The sequence below is a fragment of the Mandrillus leucophaeus genome, unplaced genomic scaffold (genome assembly GCF_000951045.1).
Source record: "Mandrillus leucophaeus isolate KB7577 unplaced genomic scaffold, Mleu.le_1.0 Scaffold1486, whole genome shotgun sequence".
Classification (NCBI taxonomy): domain Eukaryota; kingdom Metazoa; phylum Chordata; class Mammalia; order Primates; family Cercopithecidae; genus Mandrillus; species Mandrillus leucophaeus.
In genome coordinates this window covers 259,109-276,782 of record NW_012101461.1, presented here as the reverse complement: position 1 = coordinate 276,782, position 17,674 = coordinate 259,109, and the positions used below count along the sequence as shown (strand labels likewise).

The following is a 17,674-nucleotide window of genomic DNA, read 5'->3' as shown; positions in this document are numbered from 1 at the left end:
TATTTTATAATTATTTCTTCATTTGCTTAAAAATAAAATTGATGATTAGATTCTAAATGAAGTAGCTGCCAAAGCTTCCAATTTGCTTATTTTCTTTATATACAAAACCTATTACAGTAGGTTCTATTTCATTCTGTGGAAGAGAGCTATTGGAGAACAGGTAAGCAGCTATTCTGCATTAAAGGCAATGTTTCTGTGTAGCTGTATTCATTTTTCTCTCTGCTGTGTTTTTAGCTGTGGCACTCTTGCTGCTATAGGATAAGGAAACATTTTTTATTTTGAGGATATCTGTGTGTGTGCAAATATAAAAACAATTATGAATATTTACACACACCGCTTGTAGTTACCATTTTTCTTTTGTAACTTACAGCATTATTTGAAAATATTTTGTCATATATTCTTTTTATTTCTCCTTTTGATATTTTTTATCCCCTTAGTCTGTCATTTCATGCTTTTTTGCTTTTTCACTTGGCTTATTAACTGTTTCAATGCAGATAATATTTATCTGGAGAGTGATGAATGGTTAAACAGCAATTGGTTGTCTTTGGCCTCATTCCCAGCTCCACACGTAAGAAATGACTGCTGGCCCTGCCCCAATTCTTTCCTGGTGTTTGGATCATGCTGCCACCCGTCAAGCCCTTTGGCACATGATTACTTAATATTTCTCCACCTTCTTCTGGCAGGATTCCCTTCAATGAAGATCCCAATCCCAATACTCACTCATCAGGACCCTCAACCCCTCTGAAAAACCAAACCTATTCCTTTTCACCTTCCAAGTCCTACAGTCGACAGTCCTCTTCTTCTGACACAGATTTGAGTTTGACACCCAAAACTGGTAAGGCGCTTCCACCCACCTTTTGTTTTTTCTTTTTTAAAAAATTTGTTTCTATTTCTTATTAGCTTTCCATCCAAATCTTTCCTCTTGTTTTTGGCACTTAAGTTAAAAAGAAAATGTGAATACTGACCATTTTCAGTTACTACAATTAAAATACGAAAATTTTGTATAATTCAGAAATTATCTTGTCTACATTTCATTGATTTAATCATAGTGTAGATATCAAAGTCCATGATTTATTTTGGCATATAGACATTTTTCATTTTATGCTCAAATTAAGAGGAATAACATCTTAAAACATTTGACTAAAAAGTAACACTAGTAGATTGTAATTAGTTGCATACAAGCATTTTTGAATTTATTATTTCTGCCTATTAATGAATATAATTCTAAGATTTTATTATGAAAAAACTTTTAACCACTGAAATGGTTGTATTGGAGTACATCTATCTGTTAACTGGATATTTAAAATGTTTGGTTTTACTAGTCTTTCTAGGTTAGAAAATAGCATTTTTACTTATTCTTAAATTTTTCTGTTTATTAAATTTATATCTTTTTCTTTTCTATTGTATTTTGATGAATGATTTCTGGGTTTTTATGAAAATGTTGTATGATAAAAAGTTGATGGAAAAATCAGATTAGTTCCTTATACCTTAGAATAGAATTAACTTATTTAAATCATTAAAGTATTATTGTTTAGAAAAATTTAAAATAAATTAAACTTAAAACTTAATGGTGTGAAATTTTTATAAATAGTATTTTTGTCTGACAGTTTTCCCATCAGATGATTAAAACAGTTATTTGTTATTTTTAATTAATATTTTTTAATAGCCCTATTTGTATGTTAGAAATTTATAAAACAATCCTAGATTTTGTGAAAACAAGGAAAAGAAGTCTAAATCCAAAGCAGTGCTACTTCTATGGAAAGATCATTTTTTAAAAAGGCTGTAGATTTAATTTCTGTTTTCATAAATGAAGTCATAAAATATAAAGATAAACACCTGTTTTCTTGAAGATAACAGCTTCATCTTTCTAGATAATTATGAATAATGTCTACACATAATGTAGTTATTTGATAGTAATATATGCTTTGGAATTTGGCACCTTACCAGGTTTATGCCATAAAAACTGAACCATCCAGACTGTAGTGAAAAAAGATTTTTTTTTTTTCAGATAAAGCGTAAAAGACTCTGGCCTTAAAATTCATGACAATCAAGACAAAGACTTACATTACTATTTGAGTAATAAGTTTAAAAAATATTTTTGAGACTGTGGTCCACTGACTGCATATTCCAAGCCTTTATTTATTTATTATTATTATTTTTTTTTATTTTTTTTGCCATACCATAGATAAAATTTGGAAAGCATTTCCTTGGTCTTTCTGTTTCTTTTTTCTTTTCTTTTTTTTTTAAATTCACCAAAAAGGCCAAGCCTAAAGAAGATTGTCAAGTAGTAATTATTAATGAACTTTTCATATTTTATCTTCTGGTTCCAAATTTTTAGTTTAAAAATGTTTATTTACAAATGGGGTGTTATTCCCATGTATTCCTATATTTATAAGCTGCCTCTAAATAGTTTTGTTTTTCCTAAAATTATTTATTACTTCAATAGCTTATTTATATAACATTAGCAATTTTCAGCCCCTTGGCCTTATATTGTGAGTCCCTGAATCTCTGGATTGTCCTGAGGAGCACTCCTATCTCATGGAGACTTCAAATGGAAAAATTGTGATTGTTATAAAAGTTCTAAAACTAAAATTTCAGCCTGTATTTCATGATTTTCTGCCTTCTAATTTACCTATATCAGAATCAGTGTCTTGAGAAATAATGGACAGACATAAGCTGATTATAATTTATTTGGGAATCCAAAAGTAGAATAAATGACATTTAGACAGAAATTTTTTTTTTTTTTTTTTCTGTTTGTAGTTCAAGCTACATTATCTGTTTTTCTGGTAGGTCTCTTTTAAAAACTTTTATATTTATTTCTCTAGATACTAATTTTGACATTTACAAGGTTTTATTTTTATATTTTTTCCCAAGTATTTAATAGTGGAATTTTAGATATACTAGTGTTAGAATATTGATTTGATACCTGATTTTAGCTAATATTTTTAGCCAGTCTTTTAACTATGTATAGTTTTTACAGAGGATATTTGACCCTTAGGGTACTCAAATCTCGGTAAATGCAAATAGTACTATGATCAGAGTAAAGTATTAAACATTTTAGAGGAAAAAGAAAAGCATTAATATGTATCTCAAAACTGGACAGACGTTAATATTAAAATTAATACTGACAACTGTTTACCTAATCCAGTACTGAGTATTTTTTATGGGTATTCAGTTAAAGTGCCCATAAATGCTATCTAAAGTTAGTAACATTTGAAGTACTGCACCTTTATAACTTTAAATAAGTGTTTATATTTTAGGCAGCAAGTCTGGCTCTAAACATTTGAAAATGTGGTATATTTTAATCTTACAAATTCTTAAGCCAAAAAGGGCAGGCAAGTTAAGTATTTTGAAGACGTCAATTAAAAGTTATTAGAATCACATAAAATCCTAAGTTAGTGATTTAAAAAATTTTAGTGAATGTGAAGTTTGTAAAGGTTTTGTTAAGTTTTAGACTATGCCTTTTATTTACATTATGTGGGATAGATGGTCTTGCTAGTGACTTTTCATTTGCTTAGTGTAATTTGTCTGTACATTTTAAAGTTCATTTTTATTGTTATATTTTGCCTCATCATTGCTTTCCTTAGCCTGCATTTTTTGATCATCTTCTGAATCTGCATCTTTTCTCTGCTACTTTCCTCCACAGCACCTTACCCACAGGGACCTAGGATTTACCTGTGTCCCAGCTCCCCCTCTCTCTCTTGTGGTTCCCTTCATCTTAAAAAGTCCTGTCTCCTCCTCTCGGAATCTAGCCTTACCCCTCATCATTCTAGCCTTGTCAGCCCAGTTCTGAGGAAAAGTGTTTCTTTCAGTGAAGAGCTGTTCCTGGCTGCTTCTGGTAGGATCACATTATGTCAGCTTTTTAATCCCTTTATTTTTCATGCTGTAAAGAATTATTGGATATTTTATACAAGATGCCTTTCTATTATTTTTCTTACTGGTAGACAGTTAAATAATTGGAATTATAAGGATATAATTGAGGATTACTTGATGGCTAATCATGAATATTCTGCCAAATTATTTTATATATTAAAAGATTATATGTCTAAGGACATAGATCTGGGTATTTCTAATATTATTAGATTCTTATTACTACAGTTTCTGTTTTAGATGCTTTACTTTCTTTCTCTTCATACCAACTCCATTCACATTGGACCTGTATCATCATGTTGCTAAACCAGTTGGTTACATTAGTAAATTATTCTGTTTGAATCAGTTTAAGTCTCATTTTGGTGATATTCTTTCATTATCTTTTTTTTTCTGTCTGTTGCATTAATTATTAAATTTTTCTGATATATTTTCTGATATTTCACTTATCACTACAAATTTACATTTTATTTTCTGGCTTTTAATATGCTTCATATAAAGATCTTAGTTTCATTTCTATGTTTAGTAGTGTATAGTCTCTAAAAATAATGTTCAGATTACTATAAGAAAATTTTTTTTTTTTTTTTTTTAAGAACAGAATGGGACTATACATATGCTAACCTTTGTTTCCTTATCCAAGAACAGCTAAAAATGTAAAAGTTAGTTTCTTTTTAAGTCATTGTAGTAAATTTGGCTGTATGCATCTTCAGTTTTGAAAGGGATGGGATTAACTCTAGTCTGTAGAGCACTGGCTTCTTACCTGTCCCCTGCTTTCTGTGATTCTTTGACCATAGTTGATCTATTGGCATGGTCAGAACAATAAAATAAGGTAGGGAAAGAAATTTAAAATGAAGCCATAAAAAATATATCTAAGAGCTTGGGAAAGGTACTTCTTTCATTCATAACTATGTACATTTGTGATGTGTCTATTACATGTCCGTGATTTTTTGTTTATTTAAAAAAAGTTTATGTTGATTTTTGTGAATGAGTATTGACAAGTATGAAATTAATACTGTTTTGTCATGATACGTTTAGAAATGGGAAGTTATAAGAAAATAGATTTGACTATATTTCAAAATCACCTAAATTTTATGTGTTTTAGAGAATTTTGGAATATTTTAAGTGAGCACAAGTAGTGCTTTTGTCTCTATATTTACATTTAATCAGACATATTATATTTCTCATTTTTTAGTATTCCTAAATTGTTTGCATAGTAATTGTTATTATCTTGATTATTTTAATTAATTAAAAGACTCAGCTTTTAAAATGGAATATTATGGAAAGTTTCATCACCTTAACATAATTTTTCTTATAATTTTCAGAAAAAATTAAGTCCAAAACTAGCTGGGGTCCGTAGGGTTCTGACATCTTGCATCTAAAGTAAACTTTGTGAATAAAAGTAGAGTAAAATATGTGCTTTAGTTGTCATCCCCAGTGCTTTAAATGTTTCGATCATTTTATCACATTTCAACTCATGATGTTTATGAAGATGAATGCAATTAAACTTTGTTTCTATAGTTGTTTTTTTTTTGGTTGTTATTTATGTACTGATGTTCTGTAGGAATGGGAAGTGGTAGTGCTGGAAAAGAAGGGGGGCCCTTTAAAGCTCTTTTAAGACAACAGACTCAATCAGCTTTGGAACAAAGGGTAAGATTCACTTGATATTCTTTATTCTTACACTGTTAATATGACTTTGTTATCTTATGCTTCCATGTACTTACATGTTTTCATGAACTGTTTTAGTTACACATCTATAATATTGCAGTTTTGAAGTCCAAAATGGATTTAAGATGTCAAAGTAATTTGTTTATGGATAATTACCTTTGATTTGGAATAATTACATAATAATAATTTTTGTTTTGTCATTTAATCTTTTATCAGAAATACTATTTTTGAGAATACCTATTGAATGCTAAAGTAATTTTCCATTACATTTATTATTGGAAAGGAGATGGTAAACATTTTTGCAGAAAAAAGTATTCCAGTAGCATTTTATTATATTAAAAATAATTCCTTAGTATATAAATATATTTGTTTGCTGAGATTACCTTTATCATTGGCCAATCTCTTAGGAATAAGAAATGTACAGATTCTGTATTTCTAAAGATTAATATAATGTGGTTATTCATTATAATGCATCTATTTTAGCTATTGTAAGTTTGATATTTAGCTATGTTTGTTGATTGGGAAAATAAGCAGTTACAGTTTTTGGATGATTTCTCTCTCTCTTTTTTTTTTTAATAAACTTCATTGCTAAGGGAGGATCGCCTCATAGGTTCTGTAGAAGGCGGGTATGTTTCCGAAAAATGTGTGAGAGCCTATTTCTTGTATTGATAGCTTTTCTAGTTTTAATCTTGGTCATTTAAGTTTTATTTAAGCTTTTAGCAAATGTTGACAGCATTTGTCTTTTCATAATGCAAAGTTTTTTTTTCTTTTTAAATTTAATAGCACTGTGAGGCTCATGTTCTTTTTTCTACTAACTAATATGGTGCATGTTATATATGTCATGTCAATAATTTTAAGACATAGTTCTATAGCTTTCATTATGTCTGATTTGGAAGCTATAAGCATTCACAGAATTTTCTTTTACATGTTCTATATTACACTAGCATTTGGGGGAAAAAAGGTGAAAGAGTAAATACCTGTAAAAGGATACATTTCGTAAAACTAAACTATTTCTCCTCTAGAGGTTGGTACAATTTGTTTTCTAGACTTTTCCCTCCTTATGCTGACAGTATGTGTGTATGCACTGTTTACTTAGACAAGGCTGGAGAAAGCAGAGCTGAACTAAGCAATGATGAGGCTTTAGCTCATTTTTTGCTTCATGCTCTATCAAGCAGCAGTTACCTTCCAGCTACTCTTGCATCTTGCAGGCAAACCTACAACTGCCACCAAAAGGCCCACCTAAACATTCAAATCAACTATTAAAACCAAATGTAACAAAAGACTGAAAACATTGAAGAGGGTCAGAGTGAAGGTGTGTGTGTGCATTCACTTACCATTTTTTTTGGCCAGAATGCTCTTATCTTTTTCCCTGTTCCATTATTATGTTCTGTACAGAGTTTTTCACAATAGGAATATGCTTGCTTATAATCAAATTACCATTCTGGAATTCACAGTAAAAGAAAAATGTGGGTTCCCTTGAAATTCTATATAATAAGATTTTACTTGTATGTTGTGCCTGTGACTTTACTGTCTGTACCAAGAATCTTTAAAAACCATCTCACTTTAAGGGAAAACAATATTAAGCAATGAAAACCATTTTGAATTTAGTTTGGATAAAATTTGTGTTTTCAAATATGCATTTAAACATTCTTAAAATTTTGGACACATTTATTCATTGGACATAGATTACTAAAAAATCTTCATGGAATTAACAGCAAAGGTGTAGAGAACTATAGTTTCATTTACAACTTTGTCAGTCCTGAGTTGGCAGTACATCTACATCGTCTAACCTCGAAGTAGCAGTTACTCAGGTTTATGAAACTACTTCTCTACCTTGTGTACAAAGTAAGCAGCAAAAGCATTATCATCTTTGGCTTTCCTATTCACTTGTGACTGCCATTAGTATGGCTTTTGTTTTGGGAAAAACAAGAAGTATGAAGAATTCTCCCCATATGTGTTCAGATATGACTTAATTCTGCTAACCTGAACACTAGATTATGTCACTGACATGATCTACTTATATGATGTTTCATATTCATTTCTATCTCTTGGTAAACAACCCTTAATAAATTATATGGCTTTTTTTTTTTTTTCTTGAGGAAAGAGAAACTTTATTTGCCCAATCTCTTTTACGGATTATTCAAGTAGTAGTTATCAAAATTAAAAGTGTTATTCTTTACTCTCACAGAAGCATTGCCGGGTTTTTGGTAGATGAGAAATAGAGATAAAAGTTTTGTTTAGATTTAACTTCCACCTATGAATTTTTTGATGTAAAGTAAATAGATATTTAATTAATTAATTAGGAGAGAGGCTCTCTCTATGATGCCCAGGCTGGTTTCGAACTTCTGGGCTCAAGTGATCCTCCCATCTCAGCCTCTTAAAGTGCTGGGATTAGAGGCATGAGCCACTGTGCTCAGCCAGATGTTTTTCAATAAGACTTTTATTTTACCTGTGAGAAAATATGGAAGTACTTTTTTAGTTCCTTCAGTCAAGAAACCTAGTTAACTTAGTTTAACCTAGGATTTCCCAAGTACATTTTATTAGAACTTTCCTTTTAAAATACCTGTTAGTGAGGAATGCATTTTGGGAAACATTGATGTAAGGTAAACTCTTGAAGAATTTTGATCTTTTTAGAAGTGAGAGTAAAATTGTACAATAAATCATGGTAGAAATCTGTTATTGATTTTATATCTAGAAAGTTTAGTCTTTTGCAATAATAAAAAGAGTATTTGATTTAAAGAATAAACTATTTAAATATCTCCTAAGAAAAATCCTATTTAAATCTCTTTTTAAAAGAATACTCCCATTGTGCTCTCATGATTTTTCAACTAACCTGTCTTTGAGCACACACTATTAAATATGTTTATGCTGCCTGCCCTTGGCTTATGTCAGATCATCAGCATGTAACTTTATCTAGGTACCACAGGGAAAGCTACTTTAAATATGAAGACTTTCTGAAGAAATTTCTTCTGCAGTTCCTGAAATTCACATCTAGGCGTTGAAAGCAGGATGTGCTTGGGCTGATCTTCAGGAAGCTATTCTTTTTTTTTTTTTAATTGAGACGAAGTTTTGTTCTTCTTGCCCAGGCTGGAGGGCAATGGCGTGATCTTGGCTCACTGCAACCTCTGCCTCCAGGATTCAAGCAATTCTCCTGCTTCAGCCTCTCGAGTAGCTGGGATTACAGGCATCTGCCACCATGCCTGGCTAATTTTTGTATTTTTAGTAGAGACAGGGTTTCACTATGTTGACCATGCTGTTCTTGAACTCCTGACCTCTGGTGATCCACCCACCTCAGCCTCCCAAAGTGCTGGGATTACAGGCGTGAGCCACTGTGCCCAGCGAAAACTATTCTTTTAAACAGAAGAAAAATCTATAAATTCATCAGGTGTAATAAAATCAAATCCTTAACTCTAAATGACAGTGAAACCAGATGATAAAGTTTGTTGCTCACAAAGAATCTAGGAATACAAGGCCCTCTTGAGTTCAGTTTTTCATATAAAAAATGGAGATAATAGTACTTCCCTCATATGGGAAGGGTTATAAAGCACAGACTACAGGGCCTGGCACATGGAAGTACTTGACAGTAGTTGCTAGTTATGGTGGTGATGATAGGTACTTAACAATCTGCTATAGATTTCAGCAGTAGCTCTTCTAATAAGAATTGTATGAAGACAGAGTTTTGGTTAAATAACAATGAGATTTTTTATTTATTATAGGTTTAATTTTGTGTTTTAGAATGAATTGGTGTGCCGAGTAAGTGAATTGGGGACATGTAAGGTGGAGAGTGAGTTGTGGCCTCTTTGGGCAGCCATTGCCCTGTGTGTTTCTTTCTGACCAGCTCCACTATGATGCTTCCCCTCATTTCTTTACCCCAAACAAAGAACTTTGGGGAGAAGGGTCAAGAACCCTGAATTGAAAAGTCATTTAGGTTCATTTATTCATACTTATATAAAATCTTATATGAAAATGTTTTCTAATATGTAATGTACCTATTTAATTTCTTTAGAAGAGAAAAGGAAGTACTGTCTTCCATTTAGCTTACAAAAATGTTACTTTCAGTATCTCTTGTCTAGATATTTGAAAGATTTAAGTAGAAAGATTACATATAAAGTGATTTTTTATTCTGTGAGACCACCACATGCCTCAGATATTTTGAGGAAGTATTAAAATGTAAGTGATCCTAACACTGAACCTAACTACATTATTAATAATATAAGCTTACCTATACATTTCTCATTTAAAACTCACATTTATAAAATTCAAATGGACTTGCTCAGTGACTACCAAACTGTTTTCCCAGTTTCTTTCTTAACACTTATATTATTGTGTAATTACCCCTGTGTGTGGTGTGCCTAACAATAAATCCATTCAAATATTTTTATGACTCAAAACTTCATTTACATTCAAATTTCTTAACAATAAATATGAATTCATTATGAGGTAATCTTCTAGTTTGCACAGTTTTTATTAGATTTCCAGGAAGAAAACTTGGAGGACAGAAAAAGAAGTTTAAATGGAAATAAGGATGCATTTTGACTAAACATATTATAATACATTTATTATAAGTGACGTGCTCTCCTTCCATCCTCTTCCTTATCTTCCCTCTACCTGTGTGCTGGGCCAGACCTAACCACTTCCATAGAGTAGCTTTTTTACTCTTTTCTTACGTAGCCTAGATTTTTCTTTCTGTTGTTTAAAGATTACTTCTAAATTTGAACTGAATTTATTTCTAAATATGTGTGTGTGTGTACATGTTTTTTTATACTCAACCTTCATGGGTGACTGAGTTGCATAGGACTGATTGCTTTTGTGCTAAATGATTCCAAGTTGCTGTGCTTTGTGATCATGCTTTTGTGAGTTTGTATTTTCCATGCCTGAAGCAGCCAGTGAATAATTCTTGCTGCTTTTAATGTGCCTGCTTCTGGTGGTATTCTGTATCTCTTTACCAACTTTTATTTGTTGCATTTAATCTGCGGTGGTCTTGAAAATAAGATCATGATAAATTTTAGAATTGTTTGTTCTTAAGATAAAAATTTATAACTACTATAATATAGTATGAATATGATCTGTGGGAGTCTCCTATGAATAAAGTATATGAGCTTTAGTGCTTGAGACGGTAACAGTTCTTTTGACTGTTGAGAGCCCCGTTTTGCTTATTTTTCTCAATTATGCTCAATTATGTTCTAAATAGCTGAGGCTACTGGTAAGTGATTCCAGTTAAGTGAGCTACATTAATCTTGCAGCCAGACAGGGCAAACATCAGGTTATCCTTACTTGCATCCAATTTGTATAATGTGAGGGGCCTCCATGTTTCCACAGGAGCTCTGTTTTCTTATTGGGTGCTATTTCAATGAATTTCCTTTCTCGGCTTTTTCATTTCTCTTTCTTGTGTTTCTCTTTGTCTCTAAGTTGATGAATTTTATGTCTTTAAGAGAGAAGGAGAGAATAAAGTGTGCAAGAACTTGTGGAGTTTTATTGCCTTCCTGTTATCTATGTACCTGTCACCTTTCCTTAATGTACCTTTATGCTCTTGTGTATGTTCCTGCCACATTGGTGTTGATAGAGTAACCTCAGGCAATGATTCTTTAACCACCTCAACTTGATATTTGCCCCTATCCTCTTTCTCTTAACCCACACTGCTTAGCCTCTCACTTACCCTCCCTTGGTCCCACTTTCATTTAGATCTCTTGGGCCCAGGTTTTTAGAGTCTTTGCCGGTGTCTTATACTGGGTGTTCATGTGAAGGGGGTGTCTATACCACTGAGAAATAGATAATGGGGTAGAGTGATAGGGCAGTTCCCTCATCTCATTGAGAAGTTCCATCAGAGTTGGAGATTCAGAGGAAGGAAGAGTATGTTTTAAATATCTTAAATTGAAAGAACACTTTTTTTTTCCTCATTGAGAACTGACGAAATTGGTCTTTGGATTCTGTATAACATTGTATATATGGGGAAATGGATTTGAAACTCTAAACATTTAATAAAATTTTTAATTACAAAGCATGTGTAATGTAGAATGGGTGGCCTTTTATTTCAAGGGATGTAATACATTTGCTTATGACAAGCTTTTTAATCAGCAAATTTTTTACACTTTACACACGGTAAGTTTATTTTTCCCCTATTCTTTCCACTAGGAATTTCCATTTTTTACCTTGACGGCATTTCCTCCTGGATTCCTTGTACACGTTGGGGGTGTAGTTAGTGCACGTTCTGTGAAGCTTTTGGATCGCATCCACAATCCTGGTATGTTCTTAAAAAGTTTCAATGTTTCCTTTATTTAAATTGTGGTTATTAAAATTGATTTTCATGATTTTTTAAAGCCAAATCTATCTGAAAAGAGAAATGAAAAGAAAGTATAAACTAGCATGTTACTTTAATATATTTGTAGTGATCTTAATTATAAATAAACTAAGTGTATTTTAGTTACTTTTCTGTAAAAAACAAATCTTAATTTATTTTTCATCATAATATCACTTTAAGGAAATCCTTAAATAACTTTTCTTTGACCCAGGGGAGATAAACATTTTTATAAATTGACCATTATGGCCATTAGTTTAAGATGTTAGTTCTTTTCATTAGCAGTAGCTCTTTATAGATTGCTTATTTTCATTTTTCTTAAAACAGATATTTTTAAAAATGTAATGGTAAAGCTGGGCACAGTAACATGTGGCTGTAGTCCCAGCTACTCAGGAGGACGAGGCAAGGAGGATCGCTTGAGCCCAGGGCAACATAGCCAGACCTGGGCAACAGCCTGGGCAACACAACAAGACCTGTGTAAGCACTGTGGGTGTCATAGGAACAGATACGTAGCAGAGGGAACCAGATGAGTCCATGGGTCAGAGACCCTCTTCCTGAGCAGGTGACTGGAGCTGTCATTTCTTAGAGCTCGTTGTGTAACTTGAACACACTGGGACTGTCTTTGACCGTGGCCACCTGTCCCCTCCAGCCTGCCCAGGCAGCATTTAGGAGACACAGAACCCAGATCCCAGCACTGTGCTGGGATTCCATTCTGTCATTGGTGGTGGAATCCAGCATGGGCAACAAAGTAATTGTAGACTTTGTCTAGAGTAGCTAAGAATTGAAAAATAGACAGACAAACTAACATCTGGTCCCTCAGTTTCTTTTATGTAGCTATTTGTTCTGTTTGAACAAACGAGTAAGAATAGTAGGTTACTTCTTTAAAACATAGGAACATAATTAAAAGCAAGTAGGCATCAAAGTCCTACTGGATTCAGGCCCTTGGATCAGAAATACTCTGGTGATTTTTCTGTGTCTAAAATAAGCATGATAAATAGTGGGAACTTTCCATATGGAATGTGTTCTTATATCTCTCATTGACTAGATGCTCAATCAACATACATTAAACCTGAAGTTATATTAGTATTCTTATTTGGCATATAGACGTATATATTTTTGAAAATTTTAAATTGTCACATCCAGTGACCTCTTTGTGAGGCTTGTATTGACAGCTATAAAAAGAAGAGTGGCCGGGCACAGTGGCTCACGCCTGTAAAATACTAAAAATACAAAAATTGGCTGAGCATGGTGGCAGGCGCCTGTAATCCCAGCTACTCAGGAAGCTGAGGCAGAGAATTGCTTGAACCCGGGAGGTGGAGGTTGCAGTGAGCCAAGATCGCGCCATTGCCCTCCAGCCTGGGCGACAAGAGCAAAGCTCTGTCTCAAAAAAAAAAAAAAAAGAAAGAAAAGAAAAAAAGAAGGGTAAAATGCTTTGAAGTTATTGGACCAAAACATTGTAAATAATGACTATTTTTGAGGATACAGAGCATTACTATTTTAAAATTTTTTTTAAAAGTTTATGACCTGTAGTTTGATGTCATTTGAGTTTATTTCAGAGAAGACTAGAATTCTCTGGACCTTGAATGAGATTTCAGAAAAACAGTGCAAGTTAGGATCATTTAACTCTACAAGTGGGCAAATACATCTTTTAAGCACTGGTTTTCTCTTTTTTTCCCCTTCTTTAGTTTTTTTTTCCCCCCCTGTTTCTTATTTTTGTGGTCAATATAAAATGTTTTCTCCATTGTGGTATTTGTGTACAGTACTTAAAGAAAAATTCAGACTGATGCCAGTTTAATGCATTGGGATCTTGGAGACTATGCCAAATTCTACATCTTTGTGTTAAGGAACTTGAATTATTTGGAAAATGCAAGGAAGTACCGAGTTAACATACCTGACATCAACCTTGTGACCCAAGGCCAGTTACCTGTGTTTCTATGGACCATTGACTCAAATATTTTAATAGATGGCACCCACTGATCTAATAGTTCGAAACATGGTTTCAGGAATATATTTAATTACTAGATATCTTCTGCTTACTGAAAAACATTTTGGGCTGGATGCAGTGGCTCACGCCTGTAATCCCAACACTTTGGGAAGCCACTTTGAGGCGGGTGGATCACTTGAGGTCAGGAGTTTTGAGACCAGCCTGACCAACAAGGTGAAACCCTGTCTCTACTAAAAATACAAAAATTAGCCAGGCCTGGTGGCAGGCACCTGTAGTCCCAGCTACTTGGGAGTCTGAGACAGGAGAATTGCTTGAAACCGGTAGGTGGAGGTTGCAGTGAGCTGAGATCGTGCCACTGCACTCCAGCCTGGGCCACAGAATGAGACTCTGTCTCAAAAAAAAAAAAAAAAAAAAAGAAAAACATTTTGATTTTATTTTCTTGCTTCCATGTACTCTGAGTAAGCTATAGAGTCTGTGAGAACAAGTGAAGTTTACTTAAATAAGTTTAAGTAGAGAGCTGTATTTAGTGTCACTACTTAAAAAAAAAAAAACTAACTGCATTTTGGGATTTATTTTACCTGCCAGTTCATGCTAACTGTGCAAGAAATGTAAGAATCCAGGCCCAGGGAAGAAAAGAGTAATTCTTATTACAGAATGTCTTTTGGGTATTGTAACTACCAGCTCACCCATTCTCTGCCTTTCCTCCCAGTTTAGAGTATTTTTTCAGCTCACATGTAGAAATTCTCAGTTATTAATGGATTATTTCCCAAAAGGTCATGGACATATACATATAAGTGCTTTCAAATGGTGTATGAGTTACATTTTCATTTTGGTTTATTTTTAGTTAAATACATGTGATTATTCTAATGGTTCCAATATTATATTATTTTGATTTAAAGTATCACATTCTGACTGGGCACGGTCACTTACACCTGTAATCCCAGCATTTTGGGAGGCCAAGGCGGGCAGATCGCTTGAGCTCGGGAATTTGAGACCAGCCTGGGCAGCATGGTGAAACCCTCTCTCTACCAAAAATACAAAAATTATCTGGGCGTGGTAGCACACGTCTGTGGTCCTAAATACTTGGGAGGCTGAGGCAGCAGGATCACTTGAACCGTAGAGGTGGAGGTTGCAGTAAGCCGAGATCATGCCACTGCACTCCAGCGTAGGTGACAGAGGGAGACTCCATCTCAAAAAATAAAATGTCACATTCTGTGGATTGTTTTATGTATTATTATACACTAAAAAGGAACATTTTCTTAAGAACATTTACTAATCTCCAGACCTTTTAAGTAATTATTTATGAAGAAATTTTAATATATTGAAGAAAAGCTGAATGTTGAAACAAAACAAAACTCTAGATTAACATCTACCATAATGATGATGTTTTAATTTTGTGACAGTTACTCTGCTGAGAGAAACTTACGATGGATTGAGATGCATGTGCTAATGTTAAAAATGCTGTGTTTGCATTCTCAAATGAATTTTGCAGCTATTTTTTGACTAGTGAATATGGGAAATTTTTGTTTCATTCTCACTATAGAAGGGAAAAAATCTTATTTTAAAACCACTACCACCTGCTAACTATGGATTTTTATTTTGGAGGCTTTTTTAAAGAACATCCTCCTTTGGTAAATTTTGAGCAAACAGGTGACTGCAACAAGGGAAAGAATGGGGTGGTTTTAAAAATCAAGGTAATTCAATAATTAGATTAGTTAATGTTAGATTACTATAGCATGCTCCTTTCCCCTTTTCTATTTCTAGTTCTTATTAACTCTGCTGTCTGTGTCTTTCCAGTTCCTGTCGAGTGGTGTTGTCAATTGCGTTCTTGTTTGTAGTGTTTTTTGTTTTATTCCTACTATTCTGCACCTAAAACTGATCTACTAATTTGCTGTTTTGAACTCAGCCTTTGTCGGAATTATGGGTAACACAAGATCTTACAAACTGCTAGACTGGAATAGTTTCAATTCAGGTATTTTAATGGTCATTCAGTACTACATATGCTGACAAAAATTATGGCAGCTCAGTGAAGTTTTTAGAAATGTTCTAGATGAAGTAAGTTTAAGGTCAATTCAGTTATACAGATATATTCTGTGCTACGTATGTAATAACTCTTGTAATTTCAGTGGAAATGCAAATATAAAAATGTGTTAACTAAAATGAATTAATGAAAGCCATAGAAATACTATAAATTATCAATGACTTTTCTTAGGTAATTAACTTCAGAATGATCATTTAAAATTATATTTATTACGTTTTGGATGGTTTTCTATATCAGGTAAATGATGTAGGCTTTAGCTTTAAGATTAAGCAAGTGTTTGTTAAATATAAGTATTTAATGTTTCATAAATTAAAAATAAAGTATATTTAAATGCACATTTAGATTTGAATAGAATATGTTTAGTGTTCTGTAGGATACTGTAAAAGTGTAACTGTTAGCATTTTTATTTATAATTCTAGAAGTGTTCCAAAATAGATGATAACTAAGAACAGACTTGGGGGATTAACAGCTTTCTTAAACTTTCCTCCTTCCCTTTCCACATGTGAATATAATTTTTAAAAAGTAATTTTACATATGAATGTAGTTTGTAGCTTTTAAATAAACCAGACTAAGATAGCAAGTTTTACAGCTGATGATGTGTTTTAGAGTTAAAAGCAATTTTTCTTTTTGATAAAAACATAATAATGTACATTTCTAATTGTTTATATTATATTTTTTAGAATGAAATAATACAACCATTTTGATTCAGTCAGAAGCTGGCATGTTGCCTAAAGAAACTTTTCAGTTATTTGTCTCAGAAAGTATATCTTACAGATAAGCAAAGCACCAAGGGGCTCAGAATTTTAGATAATATCTCAGAATCTTTTCTATATTGTAAACTTTTTTTGTTTTTAGGAGTTCAAGATATAAGTTTTGATGTAAGTAATGCACGTTTGACTATGAAGTAAATCATATTCATCATGTAGATTTACCTAAATTCAGTCTGGTAAACCATATGATAAGTCCAACATTTACAGATGCAGATTGATATCAATCTATAATCCGTAGGGAAATTTCCTATCCAAGTTTTTACCAGCATGCTGTCACTGATTAGAATTAAAATGATCATTTGTTAGTGTAATATTTTATAATTGGTTTTTAGTGAGAAATTGAAAAATACCTTGCTAGGTTAATTTCTTAAAAATAAGAACTTTTAAAACATAGGCAGATTAGTATAGTGGAAAGATATATAGAAAAAGGACATTGAGAGCATATTCATCATTAATAATGTAGGGAACTGAAATCTTGTCAGAGCAAAGATGTTTAGAATGAGATGTGTGTTGGTCAAATCATAGAACAATCTTGGAAATGGAAATGGCAATAATTAAATCTTATAGACATAGTAAGGACATTGTCCCACAAAAGCAGAATTATGGTTTGGCAAAGAGAAACATGGTTGAGGAAGCAGTATATCTTGCCATCACTTCAAAATAATGTCAGGTAGAAAGTATATGAAGAAAAAAGGTGGATATAAGTTATAGAATGTTAAAAGAACATAAATGATGACACCTCGTAGTATGCTTCTGATTAATTAGAATCTTTCTGGTAAGACCTAGTGTATATTCAGAAACAACTGATTTTCATACTTGTTTAGGAAAAATAACTTGATAATTCTGAAGAAAAATTTGATATAGGTAAATATATGCAAATCATTTATATATTCTTCTCTGTAATTTGAGAATATTTAGCTATTGCTCTCCTATGTAGAAAATCAAGAACTAACCGTGGTAGGAAAAGAATTGTTGATACCATTTTTATTAGGGCTAGAATTGCTCATCCACACTGTATTTCCTGGCTTCTTTGTACCATGTATTACATGAGGCATCATCATTTTAATAACAGCCTTCCAAGAGAAAATATA

The 17,674-nt window shown here is 32.7% G+C and overlaps 1 protein-coding gene across 6 annotated transcripts in view; it reads left to right on the top strand.

Moving 5' to 3' along the window:
• The window catches only part of C2CD5 (C2 calcium-dependent domain containing 5), a 95,742-nt gene that overhangs the window by 26,543 nt on the left and 51,525 nt on the right, over positions 1 to 17,674 (top strand). For 3 of the 6 annotated variants that reach the window (XM_011974759.1, XM_011974762.1, XM_011974761.1), the window contains 3 exons: positions 684 to 835; positions 5,429 to 5,514; positions 11,665 to 11,773. In XM_011974759.1, the coding sequence (XP_011830149.1) occupies positions 684 to 835; positions 5,429 to 5,514; positions 11,665 to 11,773 (347 nt within the window). Of the gene's footprint in view, positions 1 to 683; positions 836 to 5,428; positions 5,515 to 6,125; positions 6,159 to 11,664; positions 11,774 to 15,678; positions 15,745 to 17,674 lie in introns of all 6 variants that reach the window. The other 3 variants (XM_011974757.1, XM_011974758.1, XM_011974760.1) reach the window with 3 other exon arrangements.